Genomic DNA, 26,271 nt, shown 5'->3' with positions numbered 1-26,271 from the left:
TTCCGCGTGCAGACTGGCTGTCGTCACCCGCCCCAGGTGATGTGGCCTACTGCCGCGCCTGCAGAGTCAAACTGCGGCCCATCTTCAGGACCTGGTTAGCGCACCTGGTTAGGCGCACTGGTTAGCGCACATGACGGAGGCGAAACGTAACAACGGAAATAACACGCTGTGCGCACCACCTCAGACATCATGTGCGTAAAAGAAATCTAATATGTAAATATTCTTGCCGAAAATTAATTCAATATGCTTAAGAAGTGTCGTCACAAAAACAAATATTTTTGGCTACTTTTGGGCTACGCAAAAATTTCGCGTTTGGCTACGTTTGGGCTACTACGGAGGCCAATTTGGCTATCTGAGGTCGGAGCGATCTGGCAACCCTGCCCCTGGTGCCAGTTTTCGACAAGTCGCTAAGTGGCCAAGTCTCTGCTTTTTGTTAAATTACTTTCTAAATGCTCTGGGTTTGAAAATTGTTTAAAAAAGATACAACATTCGCCGAGCAAAATTTCGTGTCATGCGGCCTCCCATGCGTCCTCCTTTCCATGTAGTCTCTGGGCGCGCATGCGCAGTTCGGGGAGCTTGCTCTCCCGAAGTTCTGGTGGTTCTGGTTCTGGCAGCAGCAGTTCCTTGCAGATCTACCTTGGCAGGCGCTGCGTGGTTACTGGTGGCGCCAGCTTTCCCTCTAGTTAATGGCATATTAATGGCGCGGCCTACTGCATCTACTGTAGGTCGTGGTTAATAGTAGGACACTCCATGCCCGTGCCGTAATGTTGGTAGCCTTTCCTGCGCTGTCTGCGGTGCTGCCGCTGTGACGTGTTTTATGCGATGTTTGCGGGTACTCGCGTTTTTATTGTGCCTACAAGTATTGGTGGGCCGCGGGTGAAACTTCTCCAAAGAAAACTTACAGAGCACGGGGCCGCAGTGGTATGCGACGAAAAATTGGCCACCCACATGGTCGTAGCTGAGGCGCTGGACGAAGGCCGCGTGGCTAAGATAGTGGACACCGAAAGCTTGCAGCCAGCAGTAAAAATTGTGAAATGTACATGGATTAGTGACTGTTTGAAAAGTGGCCTACTTCTCGAAACTGCAGCATATGAATTGCGCTGTAAAGCATTACCTACTGCTGGCTCGTCGTGCAGCCCACACTGCGACGTTGCACCTCCCAAGAAGGCGAGACATTCCAGTGACTGCGCAGATACTGCGTCTCCGTCCGATACGTCTCGGGGCCATGGACCGTGCTCGACACAGCGAAAGGCAGTAGTTTCGGTATGCGTGATCTCGCGTTTCGTAATCTGTACCTAGAAGAAACGCTGTTACTTCGTGCAGGACAAGTGGGCGTGCGCAGTCGCCTCCACAGATGTGCCTGTGAACAAGAACTCTCACATCACAGACCAGCTGGAGGTGATGTCCTTAATCTGGCGCATGAGCCTTTTGATCACTCAAGCTCATCTCATTCTAGGCCATGGTTGAAACCTTCCAAAGTACAAATGATCACTGGAGAGCCCTTGGCTATGAAAAAGCCATCATACAGCTCAAGCGGCATCGGACCGAAATCACAACATGGGAGGTAATGTGTATTTTGCTGAATGAACAAACTGCTGTTTTGATCACAACTGCATCTTCGTGGCAACATTGGTTGTCATGTTGTAAAAATCAATGCCTGCAGTATAGGCAAAAATAGTGCTCTTTGGATTGAGTCACGAATGATTCAGAGGAGATTATTGTTCAAGCATTGTTGCAGATAAGCACATGCAAATGAGATGACATGAAGAACACAGCAGTATCAGATATGACACAGTAGTACTTCCACCATGCTAGTCTGCTAGTCTCTAATATGTGTAAAACTAACCAGCCGATCCAGTGGGAAATTGTTAAGTACTAATAATGAGCATACGTAATGGCAGAAGTCTAGTGGATGCTGTATGTATGTAGGCCATTTGTTTTATCTATTTGTTCTATCTATTTTCGCTATTACGGACTGGAGTTCAGGCAAACACCTGTTTGTTCCATGCAACAGTAGCATTCTGTTTGGCCATAACGGTGGCCTGGTGGTTTGAGCATTCATCTTGTGTGCGAAAACTGCAGGGTTCATCCTCCCCGGTGTCGCCAGGTACCCACCAGTTCCCACTGGGTGCAAGCTTTCCCCTAGCCTAGTGCTCGGATTCTCAGTGGTTAAATGCTTGGACAATGGGTCTTTAACTCAGCCTTGTGTGGGCAAAAAATATCTTGTGCCATGGTGCTCTGGCTAAAGTTGCCCCTGCACCATAAAAATTTATTAGCATTCTGTTTTGTTCTGCCAGCATGACTTGGAAGTGTTGGTGTCTGCTTCGGTGTTTTTAACAGCAAAGAGAGAGAGAGAAAAAAAAACAGGCCTCTCATTCATATTTATGCCGAAATGGCCTATTGGTGTCAATAAATAATTGTTTAAGAACACAACTTTGCTTTGGAATGCAGTATAGTTCTAACATGCTACACATTGAATATTCTTATATTTAGTAATGTATTGCCATATCAGTGGTATGTTGTTCTTTAGTTCCATTCTGTAGATGGCTTGCACCGACATTAATACGGCTTTCAGGTGAGAGACCATAGAACTTAGTGGTAACCCACTCATTTTTCTAATCTCCCTTATTGCTGCCTGCTACTACTGGCACTGTGCAAGCTATGCCTGGCACTCTGTCATGACGGCCATGATGCCATGCGCAAGCTATCTGTAAGACTTCTCAGGTGAACTAGTGAGGCTGTTGCTTAAAAATTGCTTCCTTGCTTGTTTTATTTATTCACAGTGTCTGGGTGGGTCAAGACAGGAGTTACATTGTGTACATTCAGAACTCTGTGCATTATTCACAGGAAGAGAAATCAATGCACAAACAAAATTTTACAATGAAATAAAGTGATGCACAGCCTGAGTCACTTCGGGACGTTAAACCCCCATAAACCATAAGACATAAACAGTGGTGAATACACTATGCTGTCAGGTGCAGAAGTGGTGCATACCATGCAAACTTTTGTTGGACTTCATTGCAATGCCACTTTCTGGCAGCACCTTTATGCAACAGTGTAAAGGCTCCCATTCAGCGGAAAAAGTGGCGGCGACCCATTGGTAACGTTGTGCAGTGCCATCGTCCCATCGGCGTTGTGCAGCGAAATTTATGTCACATGTGACGTCATGCGAAACATGATGTCACGTGGATCTGTGGAATGAAAGTGATTAAAGAACAAGACTTATAATGCGAATTAAATGTTGTTGCATGTCTTAAATGATGTAACTTTATAAAGTAAATGATTTCTGGAAATGATTTATAACATAAATGATTTTAGTCGGGATTTGAACTTGTGTGTCTTGCGTTGCAAGTCGGACACACTACCCTTGGTCCATGCAAGCACGCTTATATGGTTTAGGTGCAAGGGGGGGTTTATATGCGTGTCGTGTGGTCTTTCACGTGAAGTGGTATCTTACGACTGTATGCTAATGAGTATGTGTACGATTAGAGAAGTTCTAATTATGGAAGTAGTAATTAAGTGGCATAGTAGTGCCGGCATGCGACGACCAGTGGAAAACCTCTGAGATCTGATGTACGCCGTTGCCCTAATAGGTTTCGTGTGAGCAATACAAAGTGTGTGTCATCTTCGTTTAATTTTTCAGTGCGGAACCTGTGTTCTGTGTGGAATTCAGCTTTGTGGCTTCAGTGTTCTCTGTTCAGAGGTGGCCTGCGCAGTGTAAACTGTGCGTCTTCGTTTTTATTTCTCAGTGCAGAACCACTCTAGAGGACCGCAGCTTGCTGTCATTTCTGTGCTACATCTCGCGCTCACTGAAACGCAAGTTTGGGTTGTTAGGCGTGCAGTTCTAAACAGAGCCAGTCTAGCAGACACCACTTCCAGTCTGGTGACATCATTCACTTCCAGTTTGGTTGATGTCACTTCTGGTCCGGTGTGTCATGTGGTCAGCAGTATGCCAATGAGTGTCAGACATTCTCTGTGCCTGTGGAAACCCATGACGTCATGGACACTTGTGGTACATCATGGGAAGTGGAAAGTTCCGTTGCATGGTCGGTGATCATGCAGTGGTGCTGGCATGTGGCGGCCACTGGAAAACACCTGCAGTCTAGTTTACACCGCTGCCCTGACAGATGTGCGCAGGCAGCATGAAGTGTGCATTGTCTTCGTTCAGTGTCCTTATCTGTGTGTGGAGAGTCCACTGAAGGGACCCATTAATGCTGTTGCATCATACCCTTAAGGAGGAGCTTAAGTGTCCCCCTGATTTTTATCTAGAGGCATATCAGTTTGCTCATACCATCCAGGTGCTTGTGCTCACCATAAACACTGAAGGGCATTGAAAAAACAGCGAGCCACGCATGGTGTACACCGATTTTGCTCCCGACAGTACGTGCTTTTTTTTTTTTTCAGTGCAACTTCAGTTCATATCTCTTTCATCAGCTTGACTACATCCACTGCAGGACCTCTAAACAAAGGCCTGTTCCATGCTTCTCCAATTAATCCTGCCCTGTGCTAGCTGCAGCCACCCTATCCCCGCATACTTGTTTTGTTTATCTCATCCGCCCACCTAACTTTCTGCCGCTCCCTGCTACGCTTGCCTTCTCTTGGTATCGGTTATCTTGCCTTCACATTACATGCCCTGTCCAAGCCGATTTATTCTTCTTGATTTCGACTAGGATGTCATTAACCCGCGTTTGTTCCCTGACCCACTCTGTCCTTTTCCTGTCCCTTAAAATTACACTTATCATTTTCCTTCCCATAGCTCGCTGCATTCTCCTCAATTTAATTTGAACCCTTTTTGTTAGCCTCCATGTTTCAGCCCCCATAGGTGAGTACCTGTAAGATACAGCTGTTATGTATTTTTCTCCTGTGGGATTTTGGTAAACTGCCTTCTGGATCTGAGAGAACCAGCCAAATGCGCTCCACCCCATTGTTGTTATTCTTGTTATTTCCCTCTCGTGATCCGGATCTACAGTCACTACCTGCCCTAAATAGACATATTCCCTAACCACTTCCAGAGCCTCGCTGCCACTTGTAAACTGCTGTTCCCTCACGAGACTGTTGAACATTACTTTGGTTTCATGCATGTTAATTTTTAGACCCACCTTTCTGCTCTGCTGAAGTCATTGATCATGCTTTGCAGTTCATCCCGTGAGTGACTTAGCAAGGCAATGTCATCAGTGAATCGCAGATTACTAAGGTATTCTCCATTAATTCTTATCCCCAACTGTCCCCAATCCAAGCCTCTGAACCTCTTCTAAAGAGGCGGTGAATAGCATTGGCGAGATCATGTCTCCCTACCTGACACTCTTCCTTATTGGAATTGTTTTGCTGACTTCATGGAGGACTATGGTAGCTGTGCATCCGTTATAGACATTTTCCAATATTTTTACGTAAGGCTCTTCTGCACCCTGATTGTGCAGTGCCTGCATGACTGCTGAGGTTTTGACTGAGTCAAATGCTTTCTCCTAATCTATGAAGATTAAATATAGGGGTTGGTTTTATTCTGCACATTTCTCTATCACCTGACTGATAGTGTGATTGTGGTCTGTTGTTGAGTATGCTTTACGAGAATCTGCGAGATCATTTAGTTGATTGAAGTCTAAGGTTGTTCTGGCTCTATTAGTGATTGCCTTAGTAAATGCCTTATAGGCAACGGATAGTAAGTTGATTGGTCTGTAATTTTTGAAATCCTTGACATCTCTTATGGATTCTCCTTTCTTATGGGTTAAGGTGGTGTTAGCGTTCTTCAAAGCTTCTGGTACGCTTGAGGTCACAGTGCATTCATATACAGTGTGGCTAGTTTTTATAGCATAATCTCCCCTCCATCCTTCAACGGATCTGCGGTTGCCTGATCCTCACCAGCTGCTTTCCCCCTTTCAATTGCTCCTAAGGCTTTCTTTACGTCCGCTTTCGTTACTGGCGGGATGTCTCATTGCTGTGCGCTACTGGCTCTCTCAACATCCTGATTGCATTGACTACTCTATAGATTTGTGTAGAACTCTTCAGCTGCTTTGACTATCTTATCCATATTGCTAATGACATTGCACTCTTTGCCTCTTAATGCATACATCTGATTTTTGCCAATGCCTAGTTTCCTCTTCACCACTTTTAGGCTACCTCCGTTGTTGAGAGCATGCTCGATTCTCTCCATGTTAAATTTCCTTATGTCGGTTACCGTGCATATATTGATTAGCTTTGATAGCTTTGCGAGGTCTGTTCTGTGTCTGTCGGGTTAGAGGCTTTCATGCTTTGGCGTTTCTTAATCAGATCTTTAGTCTCCTGATAGAACTTGCTGGTATTGTGTCTAACCATCCTACCGCCTACTTCTACTGCGCATTACATAATGATAGGTGTGAGATAATCATTCATTGCTTAAAGCCGAATATCCGTTCTGCAACAAGATCCTGAATTCCTCTACTCTCCCCCTTGCCGCTAACTCGTTGATGCGCTTCCGCCTCACTAGTTTCTACCGTTTCGTCTTCAAGTTTCAGCTAATTTGAGACCTTACCATCTTGTGGCCGCTAAAATGCACCTTTCCAAGAACCTCTACATCCCGTACAATGACAGGGTGAGCACACAATATGAAGTCTGTTCATTTTTAGTCTCATCATTGGGGCTCTTCCACATCCACTTCCTGTTTTCCCATTTGTGAAAGGTATTCATGATTTATAAATTATTCCTCTCTGAGAACTCTACTAATGACGCCCCTCTGCTATTTCTAGAGTCCATCTTATAGTCGCCCACCGCCTGGTCTTCTGCATGCTTCTTTTCTACCTTGGCATTGAAGTCGCCCATTAGTACAGTGTACTGTGTTTTTACTTTGCTTATTGCCGATTCCGCGTCTTCATAGAAGCTTTCAACAGTCTGGTCATCATGGCTGGATGTAGGCGCGAATGCCTGTAGCACCTTCAGTTTGTACCTCTTATTAAGTTTAGTTATAACTGCCACCCTCACGGTAATATTATAAAAGCTATATCCTTATTGATGAGAAATCCCACACCTAACACTCGTCTGTCGGCTAATCCATGACAGCATAGTACGTGCCTGGCCTTCAGCATTGTATACGCTTCATGTGTCCTGAGCTCACTAAAGAATATGACATCCCATTTAATACCTGCTAGTTCCTCAATAGCACTGCTAAACTAGCCTCACTGGATAAGGTTCTAGTATTAAACGTTGCCAGGTTCAGTTTCCAATGGCGGCCTGTCTGGAGCCAGAGATTCTCCGCACCCTCCGCTGCATCGCAGGCCTAACCACCGCATTAGCGAGTTGCTCTGCAGTCGCTATGTGCTGAGGGCCGAGGGTTAACTGGTTTAGTCATATAGGAGGTCGTGGCCAAGTACTACACCAGGGTGGGCAAATCCTCTTCTCATGAGGGAGTGCGTTGTTCTGGTTTAACAATTATTTTGACAATGCATTTTCAATGTTTACAGGTTTCATATGGTTTGCATCATCATTTGGTAGCTTGTGCTTGTCATCTGTTGACCAAATAAGACAAAAATACTTGAAACAGTCCATTCTCTATTTAATGGTCTGACAGGTTTGATGTGTTTGTTTAGCCCTTTGCAGTCCGAAACTTTTGCTCACTTTGCAGCCGTTCCGGTCTGAAACTTCTTTTTGTCAATTTTGGGTGCCACAACAAAAAAAAAAAAGAAAACTGTGCAAGAACAACTCATGGAATGTTCGCTTTTGGTGTTTCTTTACGTGCCAAACCTTTCAAAGATATTTGGGGAGCGTCTGGTGTAAGAGATGGCACGTCATGCGCTGTGAGGAAAATGGGTGCAATTCAACCACGGAAAACCTTGTTGGGCGGCGCGCAACAGCAGACAGGAAGGCCTTGTTGCGTTTTCGGAAGGGCCGTGACTAGGTGCCACATAGCTATACCTGATAGTGCTCACTCAGATTTCAAATAAGAGACCTAGTCAATTGTATTCCATTTTTGCTTTTTAGTCATAAGTTTGGCATCTGTTTTCTAAGGTCTGTAATAGACTGCAATCTAGTGTAGGCATTGCAAATAAACCTGACACTTAGCTTTGAACTCACCCACATTTTTGTGGGTGAGTTCTGTTTTTTTTTTTGTATTTAGCCGCCGCGGTGGCTCAGTGGTTATGGTGCTCGGCTGCTGACCCGAAAGACGCGGGTTCGATCCCGGCTGCGGCGGTTCAATTTCTTTGGAGGCGAAATTCTAGAGGCCCGTGTACTGCGCGATGTCAGTGCACGTTAAAAGAACCCCAGGTGGTCGAAATTTCCGGAGCCCTCCACTACGGCGTCTCTCATAGCCTTAGTCGCTTTGGGACGTTAAACCCCATAAACCAAACCAAACCATTTTTTTTGTATTTAGCTCACTGTATGCTAGTCAAACATGAATTACATGTCTTCTTACATAAAACTTAAATGTACTGAATCAATGCTTACAAGAAAGGACTTGTACAAATGAACTCAGGTATACACATGGACATGCACGCAGATAGACACTGAAATTTGATATCTGCCATGTGATGTTTTTTTTTTTCCTCTGTGTGTTGGATCGTGTGCTTTCTTTGGCAAGCCTTTCTTTATGCGGTTTTAATTATTTTCTGCCACTTATGTGCAGCACAGGTTTTGTGTTTGTGTGCTTTGTACCAATAAACAGTTGTAGGTGCTATGCTGGTCAATGTGTCCTTCCTCATGAATGTCGTTTCTTGCATTGCTGTTATGCCAGAAGAGTCAAACCAACATCCCTAAAAGCTCATCTTACATGTATAACTTAGGTCAAGAGCAGCATTACCGTCATTTTATATGTAGTCATCTTTACCTGTGGCATCATATCAAATAGTTTCTTTTTCAATGTCCAAGGCTTCCTGTCACACTGTTGCAGATGAGTTGAGCAGTTCAGGTCCCTTTTAGAGGTACAGTTATGCCTCATTAATATGGACACTTTGGTTCTCGAGCAAAACTGTTCATGAAGCGAGTCGTCCATAAAAATGAGTCATGCAAAAAAATAAAATAAAAAAACCTGCAAATAAGTCCTCCTTCTGTGCATATTGCGAGTCAGTGAAGTGGAAGTTGAATGAAACCTTGGGAGTACAAGTGCATTATTTTGGTCACCATTATTTTTTATTATGCATTATTTTATTATTTATTCTGCATTATTATTGCAGAGCAGTTTAAAGTCCCTATTATATGTGTGGCGGCGTCTCATGGCCTGATGGCATATCTTCTACTATGTCTGTTCACATCCCATGAACCTCTAGTACATATCCATACTTTGTCACCAATACCAATTCCATACTCTAGTACATATCCATACTCAGTGGCTACGGCGCTTGGCTGCTGACCCGAAAGACGCGGGTTCGATCCCGACCGCGGCAGCTGAATTTCGATGAAGGCGAAATTCTAGAGGCCCGTGTACTGTGCGATGTCAGTGCACGTTAAAGAACCCCAGGTGGTCGAAATTTCCGGAGCCCTTCACTACGGCATCCCTCATAGCCTGAGTTGCTTTGGGACGTTAAACCCCAATAAACCAATAAACCAAACCAATACTTTGTCACCAGCAGCTGCTGAAAGCGGCTTTACATTCTTCACATCAATTCATGAAATACAGCAATCTGTAAGAAACGTCCACTTGGCACCTTGGCACTGTAAAACACGAGCACAAAAAAAAGGGTCATCACTAAGGCATTTCCAGTTTTGGCCTGCCTTTCGCTGTTGTCCAGCGCTCAATATACAAGGAAGAAAATATCAGTTTGGGGAAGTGGAGGTTTTGTTTTCATCACTGTCAATGTTAACGCAACAAAATTACATGGACCCCAATAGACATTGTGCATTTTCACCCTGTGCATTGTCTGGGCAGCAAATTTCCATAGTAATGAGGCAAAAATACGTGGAAAAAGTGTTCTCCCCAGTAAAATTGTTCATAATTCTAGTCTATATTAACAGGGGTTGTAGTAATGGGAAGCTAGCCATGAGGTGTGGCCTGATCTTGGTGACCAGAACTGAAAACGCTCTCCATCACCAGATCAGGATTTGGCCACCCTGGTGTAGTACTTGGCTACAACCTCCTATATATGAATACCGATGGTCGTTAAGGGTAATGGACTGGGTACCATGAGAAGGCAAGTGTAGCAGGGGGCGGGAGAAAGGTAGGTAAGCAGATGAGATAAAGAAGTTTGCAGGGATGAGGTTGTCTCAACTGGCACAGGACAGGGTTAATTGGAGAGATATAGGAGGGGCCTTTGTCCTGCAGTGGACAAAGCTGAAAGCCCCGCTGTCATCGTCAATTGGCTTTCAGCGTTTGCCCCCATCTTGAACGCGGTCTGCTTTGTCATCCGACTGAGGGAGCATTTTATAGCAACCTCAGGTAGGAGGAGGGGTGCCCTCAAACCTGTTTTCATTCAATTCGACTTGCCCTTTTCGGAGAGGGACAGTTGCATTCCAGAATGCATACAGGAGCGTTTCCCTCTTTTGCCCGGGCAGTGGAAGTGGAACTTCACCCCTCCAGGAGGGGTGATGACATCACTTGCATGAGGCGTTTCTGCCACGCATGCCTACCATGCGTGTCTGCCACGGCTTTCTGGCAACAGCAAGGTTTTCGCACAATGAGCCAAGTAATGCTCTTAATGCTGCTTAATGAGCCAAGTAATGCTTTTTGGTGTACAGGTTCCAAATACTACTATGTATTCAAGTATTCCAGCCTATGTCTCACACGGGATGAATCAGCACAGTGCTTTTAGTTTGCAGTGGGGAATGTTTTATTTATACCTGAGAAGGCAGTTTTCAGAATGACTAATCATATATCAGAGATTTGCTTGTTCTAGCTTAGGTTACTTGCTGTAATGACTTCAAGATACTCATATTATTAGTTTTGTTTCAGGACTGAAATGCAAGATTGCAGGACATCACAAAGGCTAATTTTTTGTGTGTATGTTTACATATAAACTATTTTGCCGACATATTTAGCTCCATGTGCCTGTACACACAAAGATTGTTTACAAGTTTATAAGTTAATAGAATTTTATCATTCAGCCATTTTCTTCCCTGAAAAAAAAAACAGTCATCAGCAAAGAACCTGACCTGAATGGGATGAGCAACTGGCACCGTCAATTGGCTTTCAGCTTTTGGAGAGTGAGGTTGTGGCGCTATGCAGTCTTCATTGTCCAAGTTGGATAGCTCGCGTCTACATCGTCAGGTGAGATAGCAAAGCATGGCTGGAGGCGGCAGTTCACTGCCAACAAAAGTATGCGACCATCACAATGCAGCGAAACAGTGTTAACCCCCTAATCCGCCGACCACACAGCGACGCACTCGGCAACAAAAGCGATGCTCTCACATTTACACATCACAAGAATTACTTAGGTGCTCCCATAATTTTTTGACTATGTTACCAATAATGTGACATTCCTCCAAAACAGCCTCCATCCTCCAGAAACGCCACCCTTTGCCCACTGTCTAGAAGGCCTTCTCTCCAATTCTCTCCACCGAATGACGGGGACTGTGTGAAGCCAAAGCAGAGGCCCTAGTGAAGGAAAGTGAGGAGCCCACCAACCACCCACCAGAAGCCCACATAGCAGCAGAACAATAAAGCAATGGCCAGATCAGATTATACACAGTGGGAAGGCAACCAGTGTAAAAGAAAAAAGTGCTAGAGTTTTAACATAGCCGGGTAGATGTGCGAAAGCATGTTTTTAACCTGGTTGGCTCATGGTTTTGCTTTGCTGGATCGTCGGCATGTCTGGCGATGATATTAGACTTGGGTTTAAGCTCTGATCGAGGTCAAGCTGATCTGACCTGTTTGCACCGCAGATGGAAGTTGATGAAGACAATGATGTGCAGTGCACAGCGTGTGAGTGTGTGTTGCAGTTTGACACGAGACGTGATCGGCTGCAGCGATGGCACAGTGCTCTCGTGCAGTGGCCAGCGAAGCTGATCTATTCGCGCCACTGTGGGTTCGAAACCTGATCATAGCAATATTTATTTTATTTCTGCATTCTCAGGGTCAAAGACGGCACAAGATTCTTGGTTGGGTTTGACCCCGTGAAGCAGTGCTTTCTCACTAAAATGTACAACCAGTACTTCAAACACAAATTTGTCACATCACTTAGTGTACTTGCCCGTCAGTTTTTATGCACATCGTCGAACTGATTCTCCAGTAACCTGAAAGTCTATGGCATTCAAACCCTACTGTCAGAAAGTTTATATTGAAATTTGCTTGCAAATTTTTTTACCTTTCTTCTTTTATGTAGGAAGCCAGATCCTTGCCTAATATTGGTGAAAGACTAGCAGATAAGATTTGGGAGATCGTTCAGCAGGGCAAGCTTCAGAAGCTGGAGGAATTCCAGAGCCAGGAGAATCTAGTCTCGCAGAACCTGTTCACAAAAGTTTGGGGTGCTGGTCCATCCACTGCACAAAAGTGGGTACAACAGGTGAGCTCTGCTTTTAACTTGCAATGAGCCCCACCTTTGGCACACTGTGCTGTCTGTGTAGCAGTTCAGTGTTCACTTATTTATATGCTTTGCTGTATCTGGAAATGAAAAATGTCACTGATCACAGTGTGGGTTGTGTGTTATTGTGTCTTGTGGCAAGGGTTTTCGCTCACTGGAAGAACTTGCTGCCAGAGGGAATCTGACCAGTCAGCAAAAGATCGGGCTCAAACATTTCGATGACTTCCTTGAAAAGATGCCACGTGCTGAAGCAGGCCTGATTGCAGACATGGTGCGTGTGGTGAGAGCACTAAATGAGGGAAGTTTTGATAATACTGTACCAACTGCAGGTGGCCAAAGCTGCACTGTCTGTCCAGCCTGGACTCGTGGTTGTTCCCTGTGGGTCCTATCGCAGAGGCAGGGCCATGTGTGGTGATGTTGATGTCCTGATCACGCATCCTGACGGCAGGTCTCACAAAGGCGTACTTTGCAGGATACTTCAAATTCTTCATGAGAGTGGTGACCTATATTTATTTACACTTGCTGCTTTTACTTTCTTTAGTTGCACATGCGTATTACCACAAAAGCAATGGAAGCTGCTTACACATATGCTGAAACGCAAAATGCCTTTTGTTGTGTAACCTGGAATACCTCAAAGGAAAACCCAATCAAGAAAGACCAATTTGAATTGTCGAAATCAGATTTGGGGCCAATTTGAACCAGTGAGATTCCAATAGGTTCCACTCGTGTTTTCAACAGACAGTTTGGTTTTTTTGACTAGAAGCATTATATGCTTGGTCCAATGTTTAGGGGTATCCCCCAAGGTGGAGTAGAGTTGCAGTAAGGGAGTAATTACTCATTAGCGCCCACCCAAGTGCAGCCATACAGCTACAAAAGCCATACAGCTTACAAGTGTAGCTGTAGGGCTGAGCTTAGATGAATGCTAATAAGTAATTACTTCCTTGTCACAAATCTACTCCATCTTGGGGGTTCCCGCGAACATTGGGCCAACGCTAATCCCGCTTGGCGCAGTTGATCAATTCGCTCTCACCGTGCCATTTACTAGCCATCCCGGTTACCATATAGTGCCACATATAAGTCGACGCTTTTTTCCAAAAAAACGGCCATCTGAAATTGGAGGGTTGACCTATATGCACGGTTGACCTATTTACGGGGTCTAAGGTAGTTTTGGCTGAGCCGCAGGTAGTACACGCCTCGTGCCAATGTCCATTCCCAGCAGAATGCATGGAGTTTCATGTGTCAAAAGTAAGAAAAAGAAGTTAGCTCGTGTGAAAATTTTTTTATTGCGAAAACTCGAATTGCATGCCATTTACTTGGCTTGCTCACACTGGCAGTTGCTTTTCCTGGCTAGCACTAGACAGCGTGCGAGCAAATTTAAACTGCAGAGTGCGTCTTGCGAAAATTCAAAACTACAGGACCGTTGGCAGCTCAGTTTGTTGCTGGTCAGCCAGCCACACACAAGTATGGAAGGCAGGATGGAGCACTGTTTCATTGCTTATGACTGCTGGCCTTTTGCGCATTTTTTTTTTTACTTTGAGCTGCATGCGAAGGGTAGGATGGTGGGGTGTGTATGCGTCGACTTATATGATATTAGTCAACTTTCTTTGGCCAGTAAGGGCTGCAAGTTGGAGGGCTGACTTGCATTCAGAGTCGACTTATATGCAGCAGTACACGGTAGCTCAGTTGGTAGAGCAAACTGCCCTTGGCAGGTGGCGGTCCTGGGTTTGAGCCCTGGACCAGGACAAATTTTTCTTCAACTACAAAGTTCCTGCGAAAGCCATACACCATAATTTGTAGCCATATGGCTGCTTTGGGTGGATGCTAATGAGTAATTACTCCTTTATTACAAATATACTCCACATTGAAGGATTCCCGTCAACATGGCCTCAGTACTGTTCCCACTTCGAGTGGACCAGTTTGCTCTTGCCCTGCCAGCCATCCTAGTTAGCTCAGTTGGTAGAGTGACTTCCCTGGACAGGTGGTGGTCCTGGGTTCGAACCCCGAACCAGGATGCATTTTTCTTCAACTACAGAGCTTTGTAGAAGCTGTGTAACTTTCCATTGTAGCTGTGTTGCTGCACTTGGGTGGATGCTAATGGGTAATTACTCCCTTATCATATGCTTCATTTGAATTTATGTACACTGGGTTTCTTTACCTTGTTATACTCTAACCGAAAGGCCCTTTTGTTTCACAGGTGTGCTAGCATGTTGCACAAGTGGTCAGTTTTCATGATTTTTCATTTTAATGTGTGGAGCAAGTACAGTTGGAATAGAGTAAAATACAATGGCGCATAACTGACTTTAGTTGATTTTTTTTTTGTTGCAATAGTGCTGCCACTCACGTCAACAGCCTTGCAGACAGCCAAAGAACAATTTATCTTGCATGTAGGCAGACATGGGAGTAAAAAAAAATGCAAAAGATATTGCAGTGACAAACCAAAAAACAACAAAAAAGTGTATAAGACTGCGTGCATAGGGCAGTTGTGAATGGTAAAAGTGAAACACATGATGTGCACAGTTATTGTACTGGCATTTGTGTGACTGGTATGGTTCAGGTTCACTTACCACATGTAGTAGCGCAATGCATGTTACTGACTGCACTGTCGTCACAAATGGAACTGTGAAGTTTTTGCATTTTAATTACTACCTCTCAGGAGCACCTTTCTGTACTGTATGGTTTTAGTGAATGGGGAATGGTTTGTGCTGCATGTAGATTGTCCTTATTATTTGTGCAGCGTTAAGCTCAGAAGCTGTCTCTGATGTCATGGCTGCTTCCTTTCTGTAATGAAATGCAGAATCACTCGCAGAGTTAAGCCTGAATTCAGTGTGTCATGGATAAACTGCAAAAAAATGCTTCAGTGTAAATGTCACCTTAGGAATGGGTTTTATTGCCCACGCTTTTGAGCTACGGTACTCAGTATATATTTAAGGATTTTAATTTGTGTGGAACGAGGTTAATCTGAAGCATTTGTTTGTGCAATGTTTTTTTTTGAAATGCATGTGTTGACTTCTTTTAACATTAGCAACTCGCTTTTTTTTTATGCGTGCTTGGGTAGCATTTCTCACTGACGATCTTGCTGTACCACATGAGGGCGACAATTCGAAGTACATGGGTGTTTGCAGACTTCCTGGAACGGGCAGTAAGGTGAGGCAGTGGTTTTTTTTTTCTTTTCACATTGGTCCCCTCTTTGTGTTGCTGTTGGTGGAAAAACTTGCCTGTTGGAATGCTGAGTATGTGCATCATCATCATCACGTCATCATCATCACCACCCTGACTACAGGGCAAAAGTCTCTTCCGTGTCTCTCCAATTAATCCTGTCCTTTGCCATTTGCGGCCACCATATCCCCGCAGACTTCTTAATCTCATCTGCCCACCTAACTTTCTGCATGCAAGTATGTGCAGCAGCATACTGTAAATTCTGGTATGCAGCCCACGAGCTATACATATTGAAAGGTTAAAATTTTTAGATTTGCAGGAAATCTATTGGTGTGGACAGTAGGATTTTTTAAAAAATATTGCTCAATATAGCATGAGATTCCCAAGGCAATTTTTATGTACTTGGTGCAGATTATGCACTGGATGTGGAGTATGTACCGGGTGCTGACAATCTAGTAAAAAAAATAACAAAATTTTGAGTCAAAGTTGAGTCTTGCAGACTATACCATACCGGAAAGTACGATAGCTGCTGTATTACTTTTATTGTAGCAGTATGGTGACTGTGCAGGTGTGTATTGTGACTCCAGTCTGCATTTAGTATAACTGAAATGGGGGATAGGTGTGCATGGAAGGAGAAATTTGCACAACTTCGCTTCTGCAGGATGTTATGGTGACTTGCTTGGGGTGCTGCATTTCTGTCCAAACTTTTAATTTGTTTTTGAGGTTTGAGTTGATTTTAGAAAAAAAAAAAAGAGATACTTATTAGTGTATGCAGAACGTCTTGGTGGGAAAAATAAACTGCTGAGGAAGAAGTTGGGTGTGTTGGCCTAAATCATGCTTGGCAAACAGCACAGCAAAATGAGAACCCAAAGAAAGCATACACATAGGAAAAGTGCTGACAGGACAGGTGTTTCTATGTCTTTTCATTTTTCTGCGCTATTTGCAGAGTAAGAAAAATAAGGTGTTTTCATACATTGCATGTGGAATTTTAGCTTCCACTACAAGACTGAATGCTCATGTCTCTAGCTTTATCGAATAATTTTTAGTAGTTTAATGCATATTTAATCCACATGTAGCTAAGAACTGGTGGAAAAGAATGTTATTTGTGCAAAGGTGCACCTTTCAACTATGTTTTAAATTCATATTTTTATTTTTGCCCTGCTTCACTGGCTGTAAACAGCTGTCTGCCTGTCTTTTCAGCACCGCCGTTTAGACATCTTTGTGGTGCCTCAAGAGGAGTTTGCATGTTCGCTGCTAGCCTTCACTGGCTCTGCACATTTCAACCGGTCCATGCGTCTTCTTGCACGTCGTAGAGGCATGTCCCTTAATGACCATGGCCTTTATGCAGATGTCTGCAGAATGGTGAGTACTGTGACAATAGGCAAATCCCTGAAAAGGGGATGAAATGAACACAACTCACATTGTGTAATATTTGGCTGCAGTACTCATTACAGCGAATATATTCTGAAGGAGAGGTTCACTATGTTGACATTAAGTTTGATGGGTGGAAACGGACACGCTGCCATATTATTGTGTTCTGGCAAGGAGTTAAGGATGTTTTATTGCTGTGCAATTTGTACATATGTTCACATGTTGGTCTCTTATGGCAGGTTGCTACTTTATTCTCTTGTGTAAGCCATAAGCAGTGCATCTACCATACAACTTGCTGCTCATAAAGCACACAATATGTGCAGTATTAGCTTACTCTGCTTTATTGGGCCTCAATGCAATATGCAGCATAACAATGGTACCACTGTGCAGCCGCTAGTAGATGTACCCTTAGAGGCGTCCTGTGCATATGACAGCACATGGAGAGTAGCTTGGGTGCTGTGCAGCTCAAATTGCTGTGCTTACTAAGCAAGCAGGTGCAACAACTTATTGCTATTTATGATTAGGGCCCTTATTTTTTAGATAAAGCCCCGTTTCACCCGATTCTTGCACCTTGAGCAGATTTCTTAAGCATCAGATCTGATTCAATTTCTGCCAGAAAACGCTCTTCCTCAATCTGCATTGTCTTAAATGTGGTGGCTGTCTCATCAGTGGCATCACTAGGTTTCAGCTGCACCCGGCGTGGCGCGTCACCTGCCCCCCTTCACCCCTACTCTTCTGGTTCGCTCTCTGCACGAGTGTGGAGCTCGCTACGTACCACACGGCAGACAATTTAGCCGCATGAAAAACGTCCATGTTCGTATTAGGTGAAGCAGAAAAACTAACGCATGGAATTTGCTTTTGGTACAATTAATGAAGAGGTGAAAGATAACCACAACAATGTTTCATGACTTGGATGAATGGTGCAATTGGCAGTGTGAAAATAGCAGAGCTAATACTCCTGTCGCACGGCCAGTTTAAATGACCATTGAGTCCATGAGCCTTTGAGATTCTGAATCACTATCGGACTTGAAGGAGTTATGTCGCTGCTACACGGCAAATCTTAATGGCCATTGAAATGATTTTCATATTTTACGCCAAACTTGTATGGCGCCACAATCGCTACTTTAGATTTTGTGCAAATAACAGAAATATTTTTATAAATTAAATTTTGAAGTGCACTTTTTGGAGTTGTGGGAGGTTTTTAAGTTTTTAATAAAAGCCAGCTGTGTTGTCTTGAAAGGCACTTCCTTTTGTACGACTTTCTGTCTGTTTTGTCGCGCTCTGGCAACACTGTTACCGTCTTTCGCGGTGTGAGTAAAATTAATGTGCTTTAAACCAGACCAATACAATTTTTTAATTATTGTACAGACTAATAGTTTACTGCTTGCATTAAAGTTTAGGAGAATAATGTTTGAGAGAATAATGTATCGTTCACGAAAGTGCGCTTTGGCACCGCTCGAAGCAACGCTAGCAGCCTTGGGCAACGCTCGAAGGCCCTTGAAATCTCAATAGAGTTCCACGCTGCTGACACTGCCTTGATTGCTGCCTTCTGGTCTTCGCCTGGAACCCCCTAGCCCCCTTGCACTTGATACATATACGAGGGGTGTTCCGTAAGTTGTCTACTCGAGTATGTTAGGCCAGTGTTTGGGAGCCGAGGTGTCTGTGTAGATTAAAATGAGTCCGGACATGCACACGTAGTAGCCATCCAGTCCGACTAAAGCGCTAGAAGTAACATAACGGTGTGGCAGTTGTGATAAAGTGTGGTTTTCAAAGGAAAGCAAAGAATTTCAAACTTCGTTTCTCGATTAAATTTTTTAGGAAGGAAAAGAAACCTAAACAACCCCATAAAAGGACGATTGCTGTGCATGGTCGTGATACACCTTCATATGATCAAATAAAGTTTTGGGTCAGGCAGTTTAAGCGTGGTAGGAACCCAAATGAAGGTCTTCACATTGTAGCGACCCACGCGGCAGACGGTGGCGAAATGCGGACGAGAATGAAGTGTCGCTAGCACGCACTAGAGAACGCTTGGGACCTGGGCCTCGGCCGGACACTGCTGCCGCCGCTATCTCTTCTCCTACAGCCTTCTAATAAATGTGGCCGTGGTCGCCTCTTGGGCGACCTCCACTACATTATTTTGGAGGCCATTAATTTGGAAGAATTTCAGTGATATAGCTTATGAATTAGGCATTTAAGAAGGCATGGTCTTTAGAACCATTCATTGTTTGATGGTGTCAAAGGTCAGTTCCCGCCCATGCTACAGATGACGTCACCTGATCAGAAAGCATGTCCCCAGCAGAACAGGCAACAGAATTCAGATATGCTTACAAAAAAATCCAAGAAGCATGTACAGGGTTTGTCCTGAAAGTAATGAGACAAGTCGCGGCGTGACGCGCACATGCATTAGATTGGGAAAGCGCTTTTGGGGGAAGGAGGGGGGGCCTTCAGCTTCACAATGCGACCAGATTACTTCGCTCCAAGCAGGCGAAGCGGGTGGACGTCTTCGAACGTGTACCCATGTTTCGTCGCTGCGTCGGGGAAACCATGGAGCGAACTGTGGAACAGCGCTACGCTGTGAAGCTTTGCCATAAACTGAGTAAGTCACCTACCGAGTCATTCGACGTGATCAAGACAACGTGTAGGAACGATGCGATGTCCAGGTCTGGTGTTCTAATGGCACAAAGCATTTACAAACGGCCATGAAGACGTTCACGACGGGCAACGGTCCGGGCGCGCGTCAATGACGTTTATGGACGGTACTGTTCACTGTGTGATCCTGAACGTCTTCACGGCCATTTATAAATGCTTTGTGCCATTGGAACCCTTGCGACCTGGACACAGCATCATTCCCACATGCTGTCAAATGTCTCCCTAGGTGATTTACTCAGCTTATTGCAAAGCTTCACCGTGTAGCGCTGTTCCAACCTTCGCTTCATGGTTCCTCGACACAGCAACAAAACAGGGGTACACGTTTGAACACGCCCACTCGCTTGGCTTGTTCGCAGTCAATTGAGCTCGTTGCATTGTGAAGCTGAAGGTTCCCCCTCCTTCCCACAGAAGCGGTTTTCCGATCTGGAGCATGCACGTGCCACGCCGCGACTTGTCTCATTACTTTGTGGGGGTTTTAAATGGGGAGATAAATACGTTCTCCCCGTTTAACCGCGGCTGACACAGTTCAAAACCGCCCGGACCCCACCCCGTGGTCGCGAGCGCTACCGAGCGCTCGCCGACCACGGCGGGCCCTGCTCTGCGGGAACAAAGGAACGACACGGTGGCTGACACAAACAAGGCATTTATTGCTGTAACAACAATAACGCCAACTAGCAACAAAATAAACTGAGGAATCGAGGATGTCCGACTCACCAGCACGGTTACGAGCGAACGTTCGCCCACGCTAGGGCAAAGGAAAGCTCCGAGGCCAGACGGGACGGGGTGGCGGGAGCAAGTTCCGACCACGAGGCACCCGCGGCGAAGAGCGGAGCCGTGAGCTAAACGTCTGCTCGCTATCCCGGTCCCAGGGAGAAGAGAGCCAGTCTTCCCCCGCGCGCGAGCGGCAAAACACGCCATCTGTGGCGCTGGTGTCGCTGCGACGCGAGTGCCCTCCCCTGTTAGTTAAACACAACTAAGGGGAGTGCGTTGCGGGAAAGCGAACGCAGGGGACGAAGGCGTCCCCACAACTTTCAGGACAGACCCTGTATTCTAGGAATGTTATGAATGACAAAACATGGGTCCACCACCACGATCCAGAGTGGTGGTGGTGGTAGTGGTTTATTTAAAAAAAAAAAAGAGGTGAAGGAAAAGAATGTTGCCGGCCGCGGTAATTGCTGTCTAATATCTTAAGCACCTGAGCTGCAGCCGGCGGAAGTGAAAGGGAAAGGATAGTGAGAAGTATAGAGCGGAGTGATAGGAAGGACAGCGGAGAGCTTTGTACACTATTTACAAAATACCGAAGTACGATCCGGAGTCCCAGGAAAAGTGCATGCACTGAAAGCATTGTGGTTGTCTTGTTCCATGTCTCGTGTGTTTTTTTTTCGTGCAACTTTACCATATCAGAAGTAATTCGCCAATTATGCCCGACAATATGTTCTACTGAAGCACAAAGGTCACCAACTCTATAGAAATTTCATGTGCAGATATCAGCTGGAAAGATTACGGCAAGAGCTTTGTAGAACACAGCAGGTGTTTTATTACTGAAATTCATGCCACGTGTGACAATGACTAAAGACATCTACTCTTCAGTCCCATGTATGATGGGACGTGCGTGCTCTATCCGCTGATAATACCACGCGACTGGGTTGTGTGGCAGAGCTAGAATAGATTTATTTCCGAGAACACACGTCTCGTAATATATATGTATTTTTTTCATAAAATTAAATGTGTCAGTACTCTGACAGTGCCACAGCCAGGTGCTTGACTGGTGCAAGCATAGTTAGTCTAGTAGATTCTATTTTAGACTGGCGGCAACCTTTGTTTGAACGTGATGATGGATGTCAGTCACGCACTCCATAAATGATGGGGACTACTCATTATGGCTTCATATGTTGTTATATTCAAGTTTTGTGTAATTCCTCTGTAATGCAGCTTTACTGAGCCACCTGTAGCAAATAAGGAAAAAAACTCACTGCCAGTCTGAGCTGCTGTTAATCTTATTCTTGTGGTTGGGAAAGCAGTTAGGTGGATGTGTGGTTTGTGAGTCAACACCTCATTATAATGCACAGACATTGAGGAAACTAAATGGTCATAATGTGCCATTGTAATTTTTCTGTGCTTGTGCTTTTGTGCACTGTAGTAGGCTCTCTATTTTGTCCTGTTTGATGTGTATATCAAAAGCATGGATTAATCATTGACTTTTGCATGATTCAAGAGAAAGAGCAGTTCATAAGAAAGGCTAGTTCACAAATACTTTATGATGGGTGTACTTTACTTGAGTCTCAATAGCTCTTGCTGTAAACTTGGCTTGTTCCAGGGTGAAGAAAAAATAGGATGCGGAAACAGGCTACCCACTCCAACAGAAGAATCAATTTTTGAACACCTTGGGCTTGAATATCGACCGCCTGAAGAGAGAGACCACTAGTTCCAAGTGGATGTCATAAATTTTTTTAGAATTTATACTTGTGTTTGCTTTATTTCGCCTGTTTATTTTCACTGCAGTTTATTATTTGGCCATGTGATGTGACTGCATGATAGCTGCAGTGCAGGGACAGGGACAGCACATACATTGGGCTTTTTGTTTTCAGGGAAAACCCAGTTTCGTCTGATTCTTGCACCTCGAGCGGATTTCTTAAAATTTGCATTAAACACAATTTCTTTCTGGAAACGCACCTTTAAGAAAATGTGGTTTGTCAGTGGACAAAGCTGAAAGCATTATGTGGAAACTGGTGGGTGCCTGGCAATTATTTTTAGAGAGGTGTTGCCAGTAAGTTCTTACTGATTGTAAACCTTTTTTAGTGCCTTTTATCCATGGCATGGCCTGATCTATGTTCATAAGGTAGGTTTTATAAAAGCCTTTTTAGCATCATTATATCAAGTGCTACCCACACTAATGGTGTCTGTTCTGCCTTATGCTTTTTGTGCATTTTTAATAGTTGCTGCGATGTTGTGGATGTTTCTGCATTCATTCAACGTCACAGCAACAGTCTTAATACACAAAAGGCCAAGATGCTTAAGTTCTGTACACAATGTTGGTAACGAACACAGCGAAATAATAGCAGTGAGAACAATAAATACCTAATTTAGTAAACAGTTTCGTGGCTCAGACGTGTAATTTCTACACCATTTATGGAAATAATAGGCATAAAAAACAAGGCATTTTTTGTACCGCATAAAAAAACCCACTAATAATCTATTTTTTTGATAAAAAAATACCCTGAAAGAAGACAGCTAAATTGTGGAACTTATTAAATAGTGTCTGAATTTTACCTCCCTACTTCCCGTGAAGAAAATAAAACCCAGGAATGAGGGGCCTTAAATATGCGTAGTGCTGACTTACAGTTGAAGTTCAATTCAGAGAAAGTAACACACACTGGATGCATCATTGGACTGTTTCAACAGTTTTGAGGGTAGCAAGGTAGTTCAGAGAAAAACAAAGATCTACTAGCATAAGGTATTGTTGAGACATTGGAGTTGGCCTTATCTGAAGCAGTGCTGTGTCAGCCACACATATGCATCATTTCTGGAAAGGAACTAATGTTTGTCGAACTACAAAGGCAGTCTGCATCACCCTTGTGTAGAGCACTTGAGGAGTGCACACCAAAGCTACACTGAACTAAGTAACTGATTAGCCAGCAGCCCACGGTTTTTGGGTAAAGTGCTCGTGCTTGCCTGGCTCTGCTTCCCTGTTAGCATTGCCTGTAGAGCCTAGCAGCTATGGTGGGCCGTCCTTTTGCTTGCAGGACATTTCAGCTGCTTAAGTGCTCTTCACAAGGGTGACAACAGACTGCCTTTATGATGGAAGGGCATGTATGCAGAGACCTGTCACACACAGTTGGTCTTATGGAGTATTTATATCGTGTATACGAGTTAAACCTCAGCTGTAAGTAAATGCTGTGTATGTGTATTGTTTCTACTTCTGTTATACATCCTGCTGTGTATAGTGCATATATATGAGCAGTTTACATTTAATGTCAGTCATCTGGAAGGATGTACAATTTGACCAGGAATGAATTCTGACTAGCTATGCTGAATGTGGCAGCAGTCTCAGAATGAGGTATAAATAGTTCTGGATGAACTGTTTAATTATTCATGTTCAAACTGGAAGTAGAATTTGTAAGTTAGTCATTTATATATATTTTTAATACCATTTCGTGGTGTAATCCTTGCCTGCTGTATATTGAGTAAATCCAGTGCATGCTTGCAGTGGGGGAAAAAAAAAATCTGGCTTCTGCAGCAGAACAAACAGTGGCATCTCAAATGCTACAAAAGTGAAATTAACACTCTAGGAGGTCTCCTTAGCCGTCGTTATCCCTGGATATCCTGCCGCAGTTCCGTCTGTTGAGTGCCAGTGCTTGGTGATGGGAGCTGCCCAACGGTAATTCAACACCTGGTTTACATTTTATGGCAAAAGCCTTTAAGCACTCATATTTGTGGCCATGACTCTGTCCGTTACATCTGAGGTGAGTCGTAACTAGTCATTACTAGTCAAGTCATGACTAAATAGTTATTAACCAGTCATGACTAGTTAATCACAAGTTAGTCATTAACCAGTCATGACTAACTCATCTGAAAACTTTGAGCTCTCAGAAGCACGATATGGTCAACATCTATGCTTGAAGTGATGTGTAAAACGGACTCGAAACTCGCACTTTTGGGACCACAGCAAGAAACCGATAGCGCCTTGCACACCTGCAGATGGTGCATACTTTCACCACAACTATTCGAGCTTTTAGTGATGTCATGCAAAACAGCAGCACAAGGATATTTCTAAAACAAAGCTATTTGTGAGAGTACAGGCCAGTAGTGCCATAATAAAAAAAAAAAAACTGAAAAAGCCTTGGCTAATAACACAAACTTTAGAAGCAGGTTGCCTAAAATCACTCTATTTTTATACGCTGCATCAATGAGAAAAGATTGCCCTCTAACCTCCTTTGTGTCCGAAACCCACTTTATAGCTCCTCATTCCCCACGCATGCCTGCAGTCTGTCCTTTATAATCTGCATCACCACCGTGTAGAACCACTGACATCACTTTTACGGAATAGTAGTTATTTAAGCTTTGTCCCCCTTTCCCTTATACATCATGCTCATACTTCTCAATCCATCGAGGGTTTTACCATCCATTATCATTTTGCTCACTACCTCTCTTGGAAGTGCTTGCTCACATTTTAGGCCCAATTTCTTTATTAACATAATTGGAATACCATCAGATCCTGCCAACGTGCTACTAGAAATGTTCTCTGCCTTTTTACATTTTTTGTCCAAGCAAAGCCATCGCAGTAACCGAGCCACCGCGGTGGCTCAGTGGATATATCGTGCTTGGCTGCTGACCCGAAAGATGTGTGTTCGATCCCGGCTGCGGCAGTGGAATTTTGATAGAGGTGAAATCCTAGAGGCCCGTGTACTGTGCGATGTCAGTGCATGTTAAAAGAACGCCAGGTGGTCGAAATTATCCGGAGTCCTCCCCTACGGTGTCCCCATAGCCTGAGTCGCTTTGGGACGTTAAACCCCATAAAACTTAAACCATTGCAGTAACTGCTCTATCCTTTCCCTATAAAATACACGCAACATTGATTTTTTCTTTAAATTTTTCTGTTATCATTGCTCCTATATGTCCCATTGCCCCATCCCCTTCTAGCCGAATACCGAGTCGAACATTATGCAAGCCATCTGCAGCAAATGGCTTTGCTCGGCAGACCATGCCACACTGGTATTTCCCGCTTATTGTGTGCGCTTCCTACGATGTAAGCAGTTCTGGACCTATGCTCGACGGCAGTTTACATGTGCTAAAACTTGTGGATTCGCTATTCATAATTGCCGAAATCGCATGAACTATTCCTGTGGACTAGCTAGGTCTACTCGTTGTGGAAGGTGTACAGGCCGGCGTCGACTGAAATTACCCGGCAAAGCTCATCGCTTGCGAGTGTTAAAGTATATGAAATTTAGCCCGTTTCGTTTTTTAGCAATACGTAGAAAGAAATGCAGCTAGCTGTTCAGGCGGTTGCCTCATCGGGTGTGAACTTTTCACTCGGCCTTCTCGCCGATTGGTTTTGTCGGCGTCGCTGGCCTGAAAACCTGTCACACTACAATAGGCGATCGTTGGCCACGCTGGCATCGTCGCCGGTATAATTTAACACACCGTTGCTTCAGCTGAAATCTGGTGACCAGCCCACCGACCGTCGGATCTGCCTAGTCTGACTGACTACAGCTGAACCTTGATTATGTGAATCTCACATAGCGATAACACATGAAAAGCCTGAATTATACGCCGGAAAATTATACACGCACTGCACGACGGCCGGCGGGAACTGTCCAGAATGAGACACACTGGCGGAGCACTTTATTGGCAGACATGACGTCAACCAAGTTGGTTTTAGTAGGTCAGAATCAAGACGGAGATGTGTGCGCAGCAATACGATCAAGAGCATGACAGCTCGCCCGGCTTGTTTTGAAGCGAAAGCTTCACTATTCTAGGTAAAGCCAAGGTCATAGTGTCTGCTGCGTCGGCATTGTCTGTGAGAATTTCCCTGCTAAGAGTTTTTTGGAATTTACAGCATGTCGAGGGCACTCCCATTGGGTACAGAATCACAGGCTCTTGCATTTTTCATGCAAGTACACAACTGCAATTCTTCAAACAAACCTGTCATGCCCCTTAGAGGTCTCCTGAACCAACACTT

The 26,271-nt window shown here is 44.4% G+C and overlaps 1 protein-coding gene and 1 pseudogene across 2 annotated transcripts; both read left to right on the top strand.

The window, feature by feature from the left end:
- Positions 1–26,271, top strand: part of LOC149349450 (uncharacterized) — a 508,176-nt pseudogene that overhangs the window by 74,304 nt on the left and 407,601 nt on the right.
- On the top strand, positions 396–22,052 carry LOC149349458 (DNA polymerase lambda-like). Of its 2 annotated transcripts, XM_089578398.1 has the most exons (9): positions 398–1,263; positions 1,324–1,398; positions 1,457–1,564; positions 12,219–12,398; positions 12,559–12,687; positions 12,746–12,914; positions 15,472–15,560; positions 16,773–16,934; positions 21,910–22,052. In XM_089578398.1, the coding sequence occupies exons 1-9, from the start codon at positions 823–825 to the stop codon at positions 22,015–22,017; spliced, it is 1,461 nt and encodes a 486-aa protein (XP_089434524.1). In that variant the 5' UTR covers positions 398–822; the 3' UTR covers positions 22,018–22,052. The 2 variants fall into 2 exon arrangements, with proteins under 2 accessions (XP_089434525.1, XP_089434524.1); XM_089578399.1 differs by lacking the exon at positions 15,472–15,560 and having other exon boundaries at positions 396–1,263.

Source organism: Amblyomma mixtum, chromosome 3 (genome assembly GCF_055824585.1).
Source record: "Amblyomma mixtum isolate Tamu chromosome 3, ASM5582458v1, whole genome shotgun sequence".
Taxonomy (NCBI): Eukaryota; Metazoa; Arthropoda; class Arachnida; order Ixodida; family Ixodidae; genus Amblyomma; species Amblyomma mixtum.
This window is presented reverse-complemented; position numbering and strand designations above follow the sequence as displayed.

Bases quoted from the DNA above. Each gene is read 5' to 3' on its own strand.
- LOC149349458 (XM_089578398.1), top strand. From the start codon at position 823: ATGTTTGCGGGTACTCGCGTTTTTATTGTGCCTACAAGTATTGGTGGG. The intron at 1,264-1,323 runs GTATGCGTGATC...TACTTCGTGCAG, and splicing joins AGCGAAAGGCAGTAGTTTCG to GACAAGTGGGCGTGCGCAGT. The intron at 12,688-12,745 runs GTGCGTGTGGTG...TACCAACTGCAG, and splicing joins CAGGCCTGATTGCAGACATG to GTGGCCAAAGCTGCACTGTC.